General features: G+C 44.7%; 1 protein-coding gene across 1 annotated transcript; it reads right to left on the reverse strand.

Annotated features, from left to right (window-relative positions):
* Positions 1–1,146: 1,146 nt before the first annotated feature.
* LOC112246219 (Krueppel-like factor 15) lies at positions 1,147–18,917 on the reverse strand. The gene is made up of 3 exons (XM_024414525.2): positions 18,741–18,917; positions 15,264–16,776; positions 1,147–3,762 (listed from the first exon to the last, which is right to left on the reverse strand). Exons 2-3 carry the CDS (start codon positions 16,520–16,522, stop codon positions 3,597–3,599), a joined length of 1,425 nt encoding a protein of 474 aa, XP_024270293.1. The 5' UTR covers positions 16,523–16,776; positions 18,741–18,917; the 3' UTR covers positions 1,147–3,596.
* Positions 18,918–20,358: the final 1,441 nt, after the last annotated feature.

Below are 20,358 nucleotides of genomic sequence, written 5' to 3' on the forward strand. Positions count from 1 at the left end.
GAAACTAATGATACATACAGTCCCAGTCAGAAGTTTGGATACACCGACTCATTCAAGGGTTTTCCTTTATTTGTACTATTTTCTACATTGTAGAATAATAGTGAAGACATCAAAACTATGAAATAACACATATGGAATCATGTAGTAACCAAAAAAGTGTTAAAGAAATCAAAATGTATTTTATATTTGAGATTCTTCAAAGTAGCCACCCTTTGCCTTGATGACAGCTCTGTACACTCTTGGCAATCTCTCAACCAGCTTCATGAGTGCTGCATCAAATGACCTGGCCTCCACAATCACCAGCCCAATTGAGATGGTTTGGGATGAGTTGGACTGCAATGTGAAAGAAAAGCAGCCAACAAGTGCTCAGCATATGTGGGAACTCCTTCAAAACTGTTGGAAAAGCATTCCAAGTGAAGCTGGTTGAGAGAATGCCAAGAGTGTGCAAAACTGTCATCAAGGCAAAGGGTGGCTGCTTTGAAGAATCTAAAATCACTTTTGTGGTTCCTACATTAATCCATGTGTGCTATTTCATAGTTTTGATGGCTTCACTATCATTCTTCAATGTAGAAAATAGTAAAACATTTAGAAAAATCCTTGAGTTGAGGCCAAACTTTTGACTGGTACTATATATCTTTTGTTAAAGTGTCCAGTGTTTCCAGATTTCTATGAAATACGACCTATAATTAATTACTATATGAATGAAATCGTTTTCCTTCCAAAAATGGTAGTTAAGTATGTTAAAAAGCTGTTTTTTTGTGTTTGAATGGTGTGGGCATACCCCTACAACAGAATCTTGTGGGAGTATACCAGTACTTATATTCATGCAAGTAGATCGCTTAATTGCCAGCTCATCCCTCTGAGGTGGATGACATCATCTTTTATGAGGAAATAGCAAGCATTTTTGAAACGGTCTGTTTGAGATACATTTTTTGAAGTGTTTTTTTCCCCCTCCAATTTATGCTTTGGCCATACATTTGTGTATAGGATAAGTCAACAACATTATTTTGGGTATGATTTAAAAGTGAAATTTTCACTGGACAGTTACCTTTAACAATGTGTTGCCCCTTCACATTAAGAATACATTTCTGTAATAAAGTCACAAGATCAAATGTGAAGAAATAATAAAAAGTAATGATCACAAGATCGCTTCTTAAAATTTTATTTGTAAATGTATCTTGGGTAGAACAAAGAAAAAATATATAATATATTGATATGTTCTGAAATGTTTTGATATGTACACGTTTAGGGCGTATACTAGAAATCTACACAACCACAAACTAAGGGTCCGGTTCAATCAGATCCGGATTAGCCACCATCCACATAGCTGATGTTTTGACGGTGTCCGAGGTGGAACTGTGTTGGAGCTGTCAAATCCACAAGTGGCTCCTGGCATTATACCTAAAGGGGACATTGCCATTGGCTGCAAAGTCACATTAAGAGAAATCCCATGCAGCCTTGTTTACAAGTTGGAACACTGGAATGCGAAATGGAATCTACACCTCTATTAGGCTGATAGAAATCCTTAATATTCTGTTGAATGATTTTCAATGAGCATCATTATTTCTATATAGCCTAGACTTTCTCGTTCTGAACTTCTAATGCAAGTGGGATGGGTGTGGCTTCATGAAAAAGATAACAAGAGCAGCTGCTCAACGATTTGAGTGCTCCGACACAGTTCAGACAACGCCAAAACATCAGCTATGCAGGTGTCGGCTATCGCCGGTTAACGCTTGATCTGATTGAGGGCTCTATTCAATCCCCATCGCAGAAGTTCATCTTTACAGAGTGATTTAATTTCAAGGCAAGGTTCCTGTTTAGCAGAGACTGGATTCACGGTAAACACTGCATATGTCAGCTCAATCAGAAATGACGCTTCAGCTTTACAGATTGAATAGAGTCCTGAATCTTGGCCTTAAGATATGTTATTTCAATAGTCTTCTGTGTAGCTATGTACACTCCTGCATATTCACATGCATTCATAGGATGCGATAAAACACCTGTGTTTAAACAAGCATTAAAAATTCAAAAATTGAATGAAAGGAATTATGTACAATATAATGTACCCCTGCTTTTTCATCTGCGAACATTACATTAACTATGCATGAACGGTGTCTCACACACCTTTCACAACAGGGCGTGGCGTACTTAACAAACAAGTCTCAAGAGCAAACAGGACATCAAGAATAATGACAACTGTGCCATGGCCTAATAAGTGTGTTATGACAACAGCTTCCAGAAGGCAGTTCTTCTGGTTGTTCAGCACCGTGGTGTAGTGGTATCCACATACATGATAACCTCACTCCAACATAACCGTGTGAGGGCAAGAGCTTCTGGGGTATTCCAGTAACAGATCAGATTGTGGAGCTGATTTGAGGCAGATTTTGTCAACAGCAAAAAGGAGAGAAAAAGCTCATTGAGATTCAATTCCATGGACAGGATTAAAAGATTATGCATTTCCAATTCCCTTTCCTCATTCTCTCAAACCATATCACCATTAATCTATAAAACATGCCTGCAATGAATCACTTGTTATTTGACCATTTTGCCCCCCTAGTAAGGATGCTGTGGTGGGTTAAGGCCAGACAAGTGTCTTAAGAACGGCTTGAGCCACTGACACGAAAAAGACCAACAAATACACAACATGAGTTTAGAATAAAAAGCTGAATACAAAATCTAACACTGATTGGAAGGCTTTTTTTTACACATAAAACAATCAACAATCATATATGTGCGCAATTCTTTCTTTGTTCCATTCTTTTACTTTCATCCGCCTTGTCTCAGAATCTGAGCCGGGGAAGTTTTTCTGGAACTTGAGAAGAGTCCCAGTAGCTTATAGCGACATTTTCATATTTGTTATCAGTAGTTTATGTACAGAATTGACAATAAGCTCTGCCACTCCCTTTGAACCAACAGTGATGAATGAGTAAGCTATTCTTTACCCTCTGTCAATGAGCTATGAGTGACAAGGCAAAAAACAAGGAGAACTTTTCCGGGCAAACTTCAACCTGACTTGGATGAGGAATGTCAAAGACATTGGCACTTCTTAACAAGGTAAAAGGCAGTCATATCCAGGTAAAATAGAAACTCAAGGCTATTACTGAAGCAATTAATACATTTCATCTCAAATGAAAACAATCTTTCATTGAAAAAGAAAATAAAGACTGAACAGAAAAACAAATAAAAAGAGTACGAAATACCAACAGCAATAAGAATCTCAAGAAACGTTGATTACTGAGAAGATGGTAAGTGTCATGTGTTGGTTTTGCTTTTGCTTTCAACAATAAATTATAGCACAAGACCACTGTTATAGATCTCTCTAAAAGGCAAGGCACACACATAAATCTTCCATCTCCATCGCTCTCTCGACCCCTCTCTCTCTAGCTCTTTCTCTCTCTAGCTCTTTCTCTCTCTAGCTCTTTCTCTCTCTTGCTCTTTTTCTCTCTCTCTTTTTCTCTCTCTCTCTCTTGCTCTCTCTCTCTCCCCCGTAAGTCATACCACACTCTCACACAAGCACATTCACACAAATTCCATCTCACAGACACACATTCCGTGCTCCTTTGGACTGTGTCCATTGAAGAGTGATCCGGGTGTGGTCAGTTTGTTGTGCGCAGTGTCCGGCTTCGCGGAAAGCGGTGGACTTTGATGTGTTTTGACAGATGGTCACTGCGGGCAAATTTCTTCTCACACACTGGACACTGGTAGGGCTTGATCCCTGAGTGGGACCGCCGGTGTCGCGACAGCTCATCTGACCTCGAGAACCTGGGAGAGACACAGATAGGAGAGAGATGTCAATGATTTTAAAATAGAACAGAATAAAACATTATTGTTTACATATGTAATGTGATATGTTTATTTTTTTCAGAATTATACTTTTTATTTTCTTTGACATAGCAACAGACAAGAGAATTTGCTTTTAGTTTCATTCCATATTATTGTTAAACATTGACAGTGATTCCGAAATGGTAAGATATACAGATTTGTCTTCAGTCACGATAGTAAAAGTAATTTTACAGCACGAAGTTCACAGGAGGCTGCTGAGGGGAGGACGGCTCATAATAATGAACCCTAAAGCAAGACTAGCAATGCTAAATAATTAGCTTAAAACACATGGCTCGGCTAAGCTTAAGGAATGGCAATACAAAAAAGGTTCATGCTAACTTAAAACACATTACCTTACCAGTGCTATGGAGATCATAGTTAGCTAGTTAGTGCTAGCTTAAAACCCAGGAATAAACCCTGGAGAAATGCTATGAGGAAATTCTAAATAGTTAGCGATAGCGTGAAACAGATGGATAAAGCTTAAGGCATGACAACTATTGGCCTCCCAGCAGTCTCTCACAAGCCTAGCTCTTTCTGTCTCCCAGATGTTACAGCCAGAGCTGACAGGATGACGAATTCATGCAATCTGGAGCCTGTGATTTAGCTGCGGAGTCGGTATAAAACCCACTTTACTATCTGTCACACACACATAAAACATGAGTCCCCAAACCACAAGGAAAGGAGAGAAGAGGTTTAGACTCAGCGAGCCAATCTCAGTAGATAGGCAACTACAGAAGGCCTTACAGCAGTGAAATAATGGCTTATAGTCAAATGATAGTAATAAAATAATAACATTGTTATTAATAACAGTCAGCTAATAATCAATTACAGTGCAGACATGTAAAAACCCTGTAAAGGGTGTTGAAAAGCATTTATAAGTCGATTGTAGACAGTTTATACAAGAGTACGAATCTAGGGCAAACATTCAGAGCACATAATGACACAAGCTCTACTACTACTGCTCTAGTACTGGTGTACGGAGGCCCATGGTGGCGGCTAGAGAGTAGTAAAGTCTGTAGAGTAAGGTAGTTTCTCATCTTGGCCCTATCCTGTTCAACATTCCTCTCACGTGTGGGCACACTACTACTAAGAACCCCCCCCCCCACGTCCTTGTGATGGAGTGAAATCGATGTCAACTCTAGATGAAATATGGGGAGATTTAATTAGATTTTGGTATTTGTGTGAGAGAGAGAGAGAGAGAAAAGGACACAGAGCCTGTGTGCACATGAGTGTATAGTGTATGTTTGTGTGTGTGCGTGCGTGCGTGCACACAACATTCCCATACCTGTACGTGTGTGTTTGCACGTGTATCTGTTCGCATGTGTGTCCCTCTGTCCAACTGTAAACATATCAGCCTCACATCGATCCTGCTCCCTTTTCAAGCAGTCTGCCAGCCTAGACGTTCCTATCACACAGTCATGCTATTCAGCACTTAGCCTTTTGTTCATCTCATTTCCACACCAGTTTCCATCAGACTGATTGTGTGTACAAAACTGAAACAGACCCATCTTGCCCTACCTTCTCTCTCCCTCTCCTCCTCCATTTACATTTCCCCACTCTCACTCTCTTTCTTGCCCTACCTTCTCTCTCCCTATCCTTCTCTTCCTCCATTTATATTCCTTCACTCTCTCTTTTTCTTGCACTACCTTCTCTCTCCCTCCCTCTCTTCCTCCATTTATATTCATCCACTCTTTCTGTTTCTTGCCCTACCTTCTCTCTCCCTAAATCCGGTCTTTGTGTCCAGACAAGACCCATGTTGTAGGGATGAGATGCATTGCCTGGATAACTACTAGTGGGATTTTTGCTGCTCATCTACTGGGACAGACTATTACAAATACATTACAAATAAATTACAAATACATTACAAGTACAATACAAATACAACACAATACAAAACAAACACAAATACAACACAAATACATTACAAGTACAATACAAATACATTTCAAATACAATACAAAACAAATACAATACAAATACAATACAAGTACAATACAAAACAAATACAATACAAAACAAACACAAATACAATACAAAACAAATACAATACAAATACATTACAAATACAATACAAAACAAATACAATACAAATACATTTCAAATACAATACAAAACAAATACAATTCAAATACAATACAAATACACGGCCGCTGGCGGGTTGCCAAGTTGGTGCCAAGGTCATCATAAATAAATTGACTGATGCAGCGGCCTTTTCAGCAATAGACTGTAGATTGCTCACTGTGGAGAAGTGGACTGGAGTCCATGAATGATAGAGCATATCAGGTCGGGACGGTAAGCTGATTCTATACAAACTAATTTGCTGTATGGAGTATGTAGACACATACAGCACATACACACATGCACTTGTAGTGGATGTGAAACTTGTCTGTAGCATGTTTGCTGGAAAACTTCAGTGACATCATACTTTCCCTGAGATCTTAAACTCTCATGGACAAATTTTGGTGGACAGATGAATCTGTCAAGACTCACATAGAATTATGTGATTATGAGCAGCAGTAGTTCCTGGTGTGGGGTTTTCGTCAATTATTATTTGAACGAATCAGGATTGGGCAAAGAAAGTTCTTATACTGGTGTGGTGATTTTCAAGCCTGTGTGCATATTATATAGTTTTCCACTTGATTCCACAGCCACAAAGTAAAAATAGTCTAAATTATAAAAATTCATGAAATCCAAAAATGTGCTTTTTGGCCATGATAAACACGGGTGATATTAGTTTGGCAGAGAGTTTCCGTTTGCAAGGCACTTCACTTCCTTCCCTTGCACAAAGGTAATCACACTTGTTAACGGCAATCCAACCCAGAAGTAAAAAAAGAAATGACAATCTTCCGCAAGATAACTTTACTTCTAGGTAATCGAGATGACTTAGATCTGAAGACAAACGTCACTCACGAAGTGACAGACTAATCTTTTGCTCTATTGGCATACATGGTTGGTTTGAATTGCGTGTGATGTTGTGTAAAACATTACAAATTCTATCCCTGCTCAGGGCACAACAGAATGCACTCTGTTACACACACACACTAACACACACACACACACACACTAACACACACGTTACCTCGTCCACCTCTTTGCAAGTGCAGTCACAATTCACATATCCCTACCTGTACTTTGTCCATGTGTTAGCCACCTATACTCAGTAAGGTCTTTGCAGGCCAGAGCATATAGATGCATTCCCCCCTGGCTTACAAAGCCAAAGCTTACACTCTTTCACCCGAGACTGTCACTCTCTCCGACTGACCCTGTGTCAGGAAATCAGGCAGCTGAGTGCCAAGAGTCATCACACTCTCTCTCTCTCACACACACACACACACACCAACACTCTCACACTCATCAATGCGAGCTCAAACACACACATACAAACACACACAAGCACACATGGTTGAAAACTGACACCCCTATTCAGATCATGACCAGCCTGATCACTACAAATAGACTTCGCTATCGGACAGTTGAAAAGGTCCTGAAAACATCACTATATACATTCCTCAGCTCTAACAAAAAAAAGAACATCAATTGCCCAACACTGGGTGCGAACTCATGATGTTCAGTGCCAAAGTGTGCTGCTCAGACCAATGCATCACCACAGTTTACAATGCTCTCGCAAGCCTTGAGGATACTTGATAATACTTGATGGTAATAGCATGTCGTTTTTTTATTATTTTGTTTTAAGTCTTCCCAAACCATAGCCCTAACCTTAACCACTCGGAATCAAAGGATAAACTGTTAACATTTGACTTGTTTCTGTTTTTATCATGTAAACACACAGAACTAACCCCAAAATAGACTCCATTTTGATGGATACAATGAGATCTTGTTGATGAAGACATCCATAGACACTCTTTCTGACACACACACTCTGCCTTAGCCACTGCACAGCTGTGGACTCACAACAGGAGGTGCTCATGTGGCCTCGACCCAAATGCTTCGGTTAGTTTTAGTTTCCACCAGTGGAAATATGACACCAACACCATTCTCACATATCCCAGATATCTCATGCCTGACAAAAGTGTGAATCTGAGGGAACACATTTATATCTTTTGACAAACCTCCAATTAAAACTTTGATCGCAGCCTGACAGCAATCACCTTCTATTTTCTGACTATACTGTAGTTGTTTTGCAAGTCTTGCCCATTGGGCTGTTAGCGAAGAATGTTTGTACCATGTTTTGTGCTGCTGCCATGTTGTGTTGCTACCGTGTTGTTGTCATGTGTTGTTACCATGCTGTGTTGTCATGTGTTGCTGCCATGCTGTGCTGTTGTCTTAGGTATCTCTTTATGTAGTGTTGTATCTCTTGTCATGATGTGTGTTTTGTCCTATATTTATATTTTTTTTATCCCAGCCCCCATCGGACAGGCCTTTTGCCTTTTGGTGGGCCATCATTGTAAATAAGAATTTGTTCTTCACTGACTTGCCTAAATAAAGGTTAAATAAATCAAATAAATAAAAGTCAAATACGTTCCATTTCTTAAAGAGATCGTCTTGATTATAAGTACTTACCAGGAAGTCCCCAAAGGGAATATCACTGAGTGGTATACAAGTGAAAGGATTCACAGAGCTGCTACTGTGGCGACTAAATTGTGACCCTGCAGTGAAGGAATAGCATGTCGAGTGATCGCCAATTAGCCAAAATGAAACAAGCAACTCAAATCCATGTTAACCAGAAGGAATGCTGCACCTACTCTGAAAGCTTGATGCTGTGAGAGAGGAAGTCTTTAAGGCTGAATCTCAAATGGCACCCTATTCCCTGGTCAAAAATAGTTTACTATGTAGGGAATAGGGTGCCATCTGGGACGCACCTTAAGCAATATTATCTGAAGGGGCCTGTCACACCCTGACCATAGTTTACTTTGTATATTTCTATGTTTTGGTTGGTCAGGGTGTGAGCTGAGTGGGCATTCTATGTTTCATGTCTAGTTTGTCTATTTCTATGTCTGGCCTGATATGGTTCTCAATCAGAGGCAGGTGTTAGTCATTGTCTCTGATTGGGAACCATATTTAGGTAGCCTGGGTTTCACTGTGTGTTTGTGGGTGATTGTTCCTGTCTCTGTTTTCACCAGATAGGGCTGTTTCGGTTTTCGTTACGTTTCCACGTTTGTTGTTTTTTGTAGTTTTTGTATTGATTTGTGTTTTACGTTTGTTGATTAAACATGGATCGCAATCTACACGCTGCATTTTGGTCCGACTCTCCTTCACCAAAAGAGAACCGTTACAGAATCACCCACCGCAACGGGACCAAGCGGCGTGTCAACAGGCAGGAGCCACAGGAGAAGCAACAAAGGCAGCAACAGCGGCGCAATGAGGATTGGACATGGGACGATATATTGGATGGCAAGGGTTGCTACACATGGGAGGAGATCCTGGCGGGAAGGGATCGCCTTCCATGGGAACAGGTGGAGGCAGCGAGGAGAGCAGAGGCAGCCGGAGAGAGGAGTCGGCGATATGAGGGAACATGGTTGGCAAGGAAGCCCGGGAGTCAGCCCCAAAAATTTATTGGGGGGGGGCTCACAGGGAGTATGGCTATGCGAGGTAGGAGACCTGCGCAAACTCCCTGTGCTTACCGGGGGGCTAGAGAGACCGGGCAGGCACCGTGTTATGCAGTGGTGCGCACGGTGTCCCCAGTGCGGGTGCATAGATTGAACGTCGAGCCAAATGCCATGAAGCCAGCTCTACGCATCTGGTCCCCAGTGCGTCTCCTTGGGCCGGCTTACATGGCACCAGCCTTGCGCTCGGTGTCTCCGGTTCGCCTGCATAGCCCAGTGCGGGCTATTCCACCTCGCCGCACTGGCAGGGCGACCGAGAGCATTCAACCAGGTAAGGTTGGGCAGGCTCGGTGCTCAAGAGCTCCAGTGCGCCTGCACGGTCTGGTCTATCCAGTACCACACCCCAGCCCTCCGGTAGCAGCTCCCCGCACCAGGCTTCCTGTGCGTGTTCTCGGTCCAGTACCACCAGTGCCAGCACCACGGATCAGGCCTATAGTGCGCCTCGCCTCTCCAGCGCTGTCAGAGCCTTCCTCCTCTCCTGCGCTGTCGGAGTCTCCCGCCTGTTCAGCACTACCAGAGCCTTCCGCCTCTACAGCGTTGCCGGTGTCTCCTGCCTGTTTAGCGCAGCCAGAGCTGCCAGTCTGCCTGGAGCAGCCAGAGCTGCCAGTCTGTCTGGAGCAGCCAGGGCTGCCAGTCTGCATGGAGCAGCCAGAGATGTCAGTCTGCATGGAGCAGCCAGAGCTGTCAGTCTGCATGGAGCAGCCAGAGCTGTCAGTCTGCATGGAGCAGCCAGAGCTGTCAGTCTGCATGGAGCAGCCAGAGCTGTCAGTCTGCATGGAGCAGCCAGAGCTGTCAGTCTGCATGGAGCAGCCGGAGATGTCAGTCTGCATGGAGCAGCCGGAGATGCCAGTCTGCAAGGAGCTGCCAGTCTGCAAGGAGCTGCCAGTCTGCAAGGAGCTGCCAGTCTGCAAGGAGCTGCCAGTCTGTAAGGAGCTGCCAGTCTGCACGGAGCCGCCAGAGCTGCCAGTCTGTAAGAAGCCGCCAGAGCTGTCAGCCTATATGGAGCAGCCAGAGCCGCCAGTCAGCGTGGAGCAGCCAGAGCTGCCAGTCAGCACGGAGCAGCCAGATCAGTCAGTCTGCCATGATCCGCCAGTCAGCCGGAGTCTTCCAGATCCGCCAGTCAGCCGGACTCTTCCAGATCCGCCAGTCAGCCGGACTCTTCCAGATCCGCCAGTCAGCCGGACTCTTCCAGATCCGCCAGTCAGCCGGACTCTTCCAGATCCGCCAGTCAGCCGGACTCTTCCAGATCCGCCAGTCAGCCGGACTCTTCCAGATCCGCCAGTCAGCCGGACTCTTCCAGATCCGCCAGTCAGCCGGACTCTTCCAGATCCGCCAGTCAGCCGGACTCTTCCAGATCCGCCAGTCAGCCGGACTCTTCCAGATCCGCCAGTCAGCCGGACTCTTCCAGATCCGCCAGTCAGCCGGACTCTTCCAGATCCGCAAGTCAGCCGGACTCTTTTAGATCCGCCAGCCAGCCAGGATCTGCCAGTCTGCCAGGATCCACCAGTCTGCCAGGATCCGCCAGTCAGCCAGGATCTGCCAGTCAGCCAGGATCCGCCAGTCAGCCAGACTCTTCCATATCTGCCAGTCAGCCAGGATCCGCCAGTCAGCCAGGATCTGCCAGTCAGCCAGGATCCGCCAGTCAGCCAGACTCTTCCAGATCTGCCAGTCAGCCAGGATCCGCCAGTCAGCCAGACTCTTCTAGATCTGCCAGTCTGCCAGACCCTTCCAGATCCGCCAGTCTGCCGGACTCTTCCAGATCCGCCAGTCTGCCGGACTCTTCCAGATCCGCCAGTCTGCCGGACTCTTCCAGATCCGCCAGTCTGCCGGACTCTTCCAGATCCGCCAGTCTGCCGGACTCTTCCAGATCCGCCAGTCAGCCGGACTCTTCCAGATCCGCCAGTCAGCCGGACTCTTTTAGATCCGCCAGCCAGCCAGGATCCGCCAGTCTGCCAGGATCCACCAGTCTGCCAGGATCCGCCAGTCAGCCAGGATCTGCCAGTCAGCCAGGATCCGCCAGTCAGCCAGACTCTTCCAGATCTGCCAGTCAGCCAGGATCTGCCAGTCTGCCAGACCCTTCCAGATCCGCCAGTCTGCCAGACTCTTCCAGATCCGCCAGTCTGCCAGACTCTTCCAGATCTGCCAGTCAACCAGACTCTTTTAGATCCGCCAGCCAGCCAGGATCCGCCAGTCAGCCAGACTCTTCTAGATCTGCCAGTCTGCCAGACCCTTCCAGATCCGCCAGTCTGCCAGACTCTTCCAGATCCGCCAGTCAGCCGGACTCTTCCAGATCTGCCAGTCAACCGGACTCTTCCAGATCTGCCAGTCAACCAGACTCTTCCAGATCTGCCAGTCAACCAGACTCTTTAAAATCCGCCATCCAGCCAGGATCCGCCAGTCTGCCAGGATCCACCAGTCTGCCAGGATCCGCCAGTCAGCCAGACTCTTCCAGATCTGCCAGGATCCGCCAGTCAGCCAGACTCTTCTAGATCCGCCAGTCTGCCAGACTCTTCCAGATCCGCCAGTCTGCCAGACTCTTCCAGATCCGCCAGTCTGCCAGACTCTTCCAGATCCGCCAGTCTGCCAGACTCTTCCAGATCCGCCAGTCTGCCAGACCCTTCCAGATCCGCCAGTCTGCCAGACTCTTCCAGATCTGCCAGACTCTTCCAGATCCGCCAGTCAGCCAGACTCTTCCAGATCCGCCAGTCAGCCAGGATCTGCCAGAGCCTTCCTCCTCTCCTGTGCTGTCGGAGTCTGAAGAGCCCCTTTGTCCCGAGCTGTCCCTCTGTCCCGAGCTGCCCCTCTGTCCCGAGCTGCCCCTCTGTCCTGTGTTATTAAGTAGGGTTGCCGTGGCTAGGAGGTCACGGAAGCGGACAAGGTGGAGGAAGACTACGGTGAAGTGGGGGCCACGTCCAGCACCAGAGCCGCCACTGCGGACAGATGCCCACCCAGACCCTCCCCTATAGGTTCAGGTTTTGCGGCCAGAGTCCGCACCTTGGGGGGGTACTGTCACACCCTGACCATAGTTTACTTTGTATATTTCTATGTTTTGGTTGGTCAGGGTGTGAGCTGAGTGGTCATTCTGTTTCATGTCTAGTTTGTCTATTTCTATGTCTGGCCTGATATGGTTCTCAATCAGAGGCAGGTGTTAGTCATTGTCTCTGATTGGGAAACATATTTAGGTAGCCTGGGTTTCACTGTGTTTGTGGGTGATTGTTCCTGTCTCTGTGTTTTCACCAGATAGGGCTGTATCGGTTTTCGTTACATTTCCACGTTTGTTGTTTTTTGTAGTTTTTGTATTGATTCGTGTTTTACGTTTGTTGATTAAACATGGATCGCAATCTACACGCCGCATTTTGGTCCGACTCTCCTTCACCAAAAGAGAACCGTTACAGGGCCTCTGGATCCTGTGAAGTCTCACTTTAAGCCACTCACTGGCGCTAATTGATGACCTCATCGGACTGGTCAATTTGGGTGCCAGTCAGTCTGTGGTACAAAAGCTGCCTTCAATTGAGAAACATGACACCCAGCTTGTACTGTAAAGTGAACATCCCTGCTAACAACAATGAGTTGTAGGGCGTCCCCGGGACATCACAAAATGGTTGCCTAATGTCATCAGGATGCTGTGTCATGATCCCCTTGAGGTTTTTCTATAGTTCCCAGTTTACTGGGGCGTCAGGTAGCCTCGTGGTCAGAGCGTTGGACTTGTAACCGAAAGGTTGCAAGATCTGCATCCCCGAACTGACAAGGTAAGAATCTGTCGTTCTGCCACTGAACAAGGCAGTTAACCCCCTGTTCCTAGGTCGTCATTGAAAATAAGAATTTGTTCTTAACTGACTTGCCTAGTTAAATAAAGGTTAAAAAAAATACTGATGATCTCAAATAAATGTTCTCCCCCCCCAAAAAATGTATGAAACGTTCTACCATGGTCCATCAAGGCCCTGACTGGTAAACCACTGATCCATTCACAGCTCTTAGTCTTTTGGCAAAGCTAGGGACACCCACACACAAACTGTGCTTTTAACAACTTACATATATTACACTGTGTATGTTTATTCATACAGTAATTATTATTTAACATGTCCTCACCTGTCACGCCCTGGTCTTAGTATTTTGTGTTTATATATTTATTTGGTCAGGCCAGTGTGTGACATGGGTTTATTTTGTGTTGAGTTTTGGTATTGGGGTTTTAGTAGGTATTGAGATTGTGGCTGAGTAGGGGTGTCTAGCATAGTCTATGGCTGCCTGAGGCGGTTCTCAATCAGAGACAGGTGATTCTCGTTGTCTCTGATTGGGAACCATATTTAGGTAGCCTGGGTTTCACTGTGTGTTTTGTGGGTGATTGTTCCTGTCTCTGTGTTAGTTGTCACCAGACAGGCTGTATTAGGTTTTCACATTTTCCGTTTGTTGTTTTGTATTGATCGTGTTTTGTATTTTCATTAAACATGTATCGAACTAACCTTGCTGCATTTTGGTCCGACTCTCCTTCGACGGAAGAATACCGTAACATCACCTGGGATTTGCACGGACAATCTCTTGGTTCACAGTGTTCCGATTGCCCTGCTTTGCCACCATGTCTGTATCAATGACTGATTTCACCTCTAGTCCTATTACTACCCTTCGCAAATCTCAGCTCTGTTAAAAATACACCCACAAAAAACAATGATATCTATCATAGTGATTCAGCAGTAACATTAAAACAGAACAATATGCCCCACCAACATCAGACAACTATATTAACAATCCAAACTCAAATTTCTGAAATAAGTAAATCAATGAGAGAATAGTCAGATTAACTGATAATTACAATAGCAGTGGAGATCGCACTCCTTTGCTAGGAGCAGAGATGTATTATAGGTAATGAATGTGTCTGGGAAATTGTACAGCTTTTGTGGCACAGCATAAAGAGTAGTATACCTCAAATCCAAAGGATGTGAGATCAAATCCCAGGTGGGATCACATTGAAAAGTCAGTATGAAGTGATCATGTAACAATATTGTTTATATATTTTTACACTATTTTAGCTGAACAGCGTACAACTTACCTTAAAACTCAGATCCCGTTTCATTACATATAATGGTTTGGGACACCTAGGACAATCGGGGGAGCATCAGAGGACCATGATACAACGTCCTAAGAACTTCCTAAAACATATTTGGGGACGTCCCCAGGTCAAACAGGGAACTAGAAAAAGGTCCCCCAAAGAACGTTCCCTTGGGACCATCACCCAAAGCCCTAAGAACGAGTACAATGAAATTCCTGAGATTATCATAAAAAGATCCGATTTGGTCCTCAGTGATGTCCAGGGAACTAGACAAAGGTCCCTCAGAGAACGTTCCCTTGGGACCAATACACAACGTTCTTAGAACGTTCTCAGAACGTCAGAGGGATATTGTTGTGCCATAACCCATAAGGGACGTAATGGGAATGTCGCTGAATGTCCTCAAGACATTTGCTGGGTTGTCCCATGGACATATCATTTCCCCAATGTGTCCAGAAAGGCCAAACGATAACAACAAGGGATAATACCCCCTCCATATCTCAGACATGCTTGTGAAAGCTTGGGCTCACTGACTAGTCACTCACCCTAAGCATTCTTTATACAACCTGCCGTAACCTAGCAATGTCATTCAAATCTCGAGACAGGATGTCTTAAACTCTTTAACTTCAAAACCCTGCCAAATATAATTCTGATAACGTGTGATGAGATCATTGCAGCTATCGTAATTCATTATGAAGATTCATCAATTTATGTGCTCAGTGGTGTATGCTTTCTATTGATATATGTCTACTAACTTGAATGTCTAAAGGCCTTTAGGCATAGCAAATCCATAAAATGATGATGATCATCATCGTAGTCAACGAGCACCCACTCACCTCCATCCACAGCCTGGCCAGGTGCAGGCGAAGGGCTTCTCCCCTGTGTGTCTCCGGAGGTGAGCTTTCAGGTGGCTGCTCTTGGTGTACATCTTGGTACAGCTGGGGAAAGTGCATTTGTGCATTTTGATGAGGTCCGCCACAGGGTTCTTCTGAAACTGCTGACCCCCCACATGGAGCCCTTGGCCCTGGACCCCAACCAGCACCTCCCCGAGGCCCAAGGGCTTGGCTGCAATGGGCACTGGAGCGATGCGCACAAACTTGGAGGAGACATTAAGGCTGGTGGAGGGCAGCAGCTGGGGAACCAGGGCGAAGGTCTGCCCCTGGATGTTGACCAGCAGCTGGGCAATTTTGATGTCTGATGCCGGCTGAGGGAGAGGCTGGACGACTTGGGGAGGATGATGAGGAGCCGTGGAACTGGGTTCCTTTTTGATCTGCATGGGCTGGATCTGCAGGATGACCGGCATCCCACTGCTGCCACGGTTTGCAAAGCTCTCTGTTGTCCCAAGCCTGCTGGATAATGAATCACTCTTGGACCTGTCTTCGTGCAGACCTTCTGTGGACTCCTGTGCCGGCGAGGCCGGTGTGATTTTGGTCTCGGTGGTGGTGGTGGCATTCTCGGTAAACACAGTTTGGTCTGAATGCTTGGCCTCGGGCTCCAGCCTTGGCGCTGGGGATGAGGACTCCCTGTACACCTCCAGTCCCACCCCCAACCCCATGATCTCCTCCAGACCCAGCCCCAGCGCCCCCTCCCGGGCCTCCTGCTTCATGGATGACACCACCTCCATGTTCTCCTCCAGGAACTCCTCTATCTCCTCCAATGTGGGCTGGAAGGATGACTGCTCCATGTCCACCAAGGACCAGACAGAGAAGTCCACACTCTCCTCCTTCAAGGCCTCTGGATGGGGGTGGGATGGCTCATCCCTCTGTGAGTCCCACAGAGAGGTGGGCAGTGACATGGGGATGGCCACCGCAGTCCCTGCTCCGCCTAGGGAGGTCTGGGACAGCAGGAAGTCCAGGATGCTGTCTGAACTCTCGGCGCTGGAGCTGCTGCCATAGCTGGAGCTGAGCACTTGGGAGTCGGGGCTAGAACAGGATCGAGGGCTTGACGACTCGCTCAGGTCATCCTCGGAGAAGGGCGAGGGCATCACCTGGTAGGTCCCTGCATCCGTCACCATGTCCGACAGGTGATACACCGAAGGGGCGCTATCGTAAGTTAAGAAAGTCTCCTCGCCGCTCACTAGGAAGTTATCCACCATTCCTGGCTATGGGCCAAGAGAATGTCACTCCACTTTGTGTTGAAAATTGTCTTACTGATATAACAGTTTGTTAGGGTTATTCCTCTTGTTGTCGGGAAACTGTCAACAAATAAACCCCAGAAGGGGTCACCACAGCAAGGTCACGCTTCGCAGAAAAAAAATAGAGAAACACCTGTTGTTCTCTCTCAGGATAAAAAAGAAGAATGCTTCGGTAGGAAAATACTTTAATTCCAAGGTTTCCAGCCAGGATATATCTAGCAAACACCCATTAGGAGAGAAGAAGAGAGAGAAGATTACTAAACTGAGTTTTGAGATTAATACATTTTATACATAGTAATGCATGTCACTGTAAGAACACACAGACAAGAGTCTACAGGCAAAAGAACAGAGGCAAGACCTACTGAAAAGACAAGTCATGAATCACCAATGCACCACTTGTGAAACAAATGATCTTCCGTCTCTCTGTTCCTGGCTTGCATGTTCAAAATATGGAATGCTGTGCCTGTTTCCATTTCAAGTTCACACGCGGTTGGCGTGAGAGCTGAAGTGGTTACCAGAGAGCATAGGCGGCTATCGCATTCCTTTACTTGTATTTCTGATTAAAAACAATTCAAAATAACTTGATGAATGCACTCTGTTACACACACACACACACACAACAGTACAATGGGCAAGACTTGAAAAAACAACTACAGTCAGAAAGTCAGTCAGAAAATAGATGGTGAATGCTGTCAGGTCAAAATATATAAATGTGTTCCCTCAGATTCACACTTTTGTCAGGCATGAGATATCTGGGATATGTGAGAATGGTGTTGGTGTCATATTTCCACTGATGGAAACTAAAACGAATGGAAGCATTTGGGTCGAGGCCACATGAGCACCTCCTGTTGAGAGTCCACAGCTGTGCAGTGGCTGCTGCAGAGTGTGTGTGTCAGAAAGAGTGTCTATGGATGCAATGGAAATTATTCCTGCCAAAGCACAACTTCGCCTCACACATTTAGGCTACATTTAAATAAGTGTTGAATGCATTTTTTTAATCAAATGAACTTATTTAATATTCTGTCATTTGAACAAATGTTTTAGTTAACTATAGGGAATCGTTTTCATATATTTTATCTTACAAAACGTTGCCGTTTTTTTTCATATCTAATTTGCAAAATCCATGCAGCGTTGACCCCCACCCACCCACACACACACAAAAAAACTGGCAAAGCTTAGATGGTCATCAATGTCTGACCGTCTGTCCCCTTCTCTGGGCCTCTTGGCTCAGTGACCGACAATAAACCTCCAAAGGAACCGTCAACATTATTAAAATAACACCGCGTGAGGCAGCCGTGAGCACTGCGCTCCTTACAGTGCATAAATCACCTGTCATGCTGTTTATAACACTCAAACCGCAATAAATCAACACCAATCGCGTGTAGTGGAATGACACGCGATTATCGCGTCATTATTATTATTATTTAATTACATGTTTTATTTTTACTCGTTGGGAAGCAACAATTTCACGGTATACAACTGTTCTATTCGGCGCATGTGACAAATCAAATTACATTTGATTAGATTTGTTTCTGCTTGACCACTTATCTTGTTCACGACAAATAAAATGTGTTGTCATTAGATTTGTTTCTGCTTGACCGTTTATCTTGTTCATAGATTATAATCAAATCTGGTTTTATTTGTCACATGCACCGAATAAAAAACAGAAAATCAGGGCTTTTATGATCTCTATTAGTCAAGCCACGTGTGCATCAAAACATTATTCAGCCATTACATGCTATTACATAACAAACACTGAATAATTACAACATAATCATTGAGAATATTTTAAAACAAGAATTAACACACATGAGCGTATGTAGGCGATCAAATGTAAATCAAATTACAAAACAATTTAAACACCGTAGGCTAGGCTTACATCTCTACCGATTACTGGCGAAAAAGTATAATTTTTAAACTTCTCCTTGTCTCATTTTATCATAACTCATAACCGTCAACATATTGATTCTAGTTTTGAAGCAAACGATCACACCTTCTGCCCATCCGGTGGCATAGGATGCGCAATTAAGTGCAGCTTCACCGCTACAACGTAAACATGTTTTCGTCCAGCGGTGCGTGCTGCAGAATGGTCATAGGCTGGAGGAACGAACACACGCCCACGATCTCTTGCAGAACCCATTCATTCTCAAGGAAAAGATGCGGTAAAACTCCATCTTACCTTTTTCAATAAAGCATTTATAAATCCCTTATTTTATCCCAATGCATTGTCTTTCCTTTGCATTTGGTGGGGAATCTCTATCTCGAATGCATGGTTTGTCCTTGAGACTTGCCTACCAGAACCGTTCAGACTGATTAGCAGCGAGGCAGAGTAGTTGTACTATATTACCGTCACATGACTGCTGGTGTACGTGTGTGTGTTATATGAGTCAACGTAAGAGGTTGGATCTGAAGGCTCGACCCAGCTCTGTGCAGCAATTGGCCAACGAAGCGCGAAGGCTGGTCTCTGGATATGTCAATCAGGTTGCGTACGCCTACATGTGGGATGTTTAGTGACAGGTCCATTTCCAAGTGTTTCTCCCTTCCTTATCTGCCCATCGCACGAGGATCAGATACAACTGTTGCAGTAAATTGAGACGGGGGAAGTTGACCGATTGTAGCCTATTTTCAGGAGGTTCCTATGACCCCAATAGAAAGCAACATAACAATTGATCATGGATGGAAAATTGACTTGGTTGTGAAAATAATCAATTTAATTGATTTAATTTGATTTAATCTTTGCTTAACTAGGCAAGTCAGTTAAGAACACATTTTTATTTACAATGATGGCCTACGAAAAGGCAAAAGGCCTCCTGCGGACGGGGGTCTGGGATGAAAAAAAATAAAGAAATACAATAGAAATATAGGATAAAACACACATCACATCAAGAGAGACAACACAACACTACATAAAGAGACACATAAGACAGCATAGCAAGGCAGCAACACATGAAAACACAGCATGGTAGCAACACAACATGACAACAACATGGTAGCAACACAACATGGCAACAACATGGTAGCAACACAACATGACAACAACATGGTAGCAACACAACATGGCAGCAGCACAAAACATGGTACAAACATCCAGTTTGAGAGTTTGTTGCAGCTTGTTCCAGTCGCTAGCTGCAGCGAACTGAAAAGAGGAGCGACCCAGGGATGTGTGCGCTTTGGGGACCTTTAACAGAATATGACTGGCAGAATGCATCGAGTTCATTTGAGTTCATTTTATAACATTTCAATTCAATTATTTTGCTTTCCTCTAAAGGAGCTCACCACACAGTGTTTTCATTAAGTAGGCTATCAAACTGCTGGAATAACTGAATATGTTGTATAATGTTATTACAATGTAATGTTATTACATTGTTACAATCATCCTCTCTGTCCATGCAATATTGATACACCAAAACATTGAATGTGAAGTACTGTAATATGCATTTCTAACACAGTGGACTAGTACTGTGTGGTATTACTTATTGTGAATGAACTTGACAAATGTCATACACAACAGTATCAAGATGCCCTGTTCTACTAGAGCCGATTCAGACTTAGGAAATGTACACGTTCCTATGCACGCCTTTCCTACCCATTTCTCAGTAGTTGGTATTCAGACACCATATGCTGGTGCATAACAGGTTCCCTGGCGCGTGCTGAATAAATTTAATTCAACCTCTGAAAAACCTCTCACTTGCTGGCCAACAGATTTTCTCCTGTAGTTTTCATTCAATAGTGTTTTCAGTACATTTAGGTAAAGCCATCCCTTAAAAGGTGCAATTCAGTCCATATTTGGACTTATA

The sequence above is a fragment of the Oncorhynchus tshawytscha genome, linkage group LG07 (genome assembly GCF_018296145.1).
Source record: "Oncorhynchus tshawytscha isolate Ot180627B linkage group LG07, Otsh_v2.0, whole genome shotgun sequence".
Classification (NCBI taxonomy): Eukaryota; Metazoa; Chordata; class Actinopteri; order Salmoniformes; family Salmonidae; genus Oncorhynchus; species Oncorhynchus tshawytscha.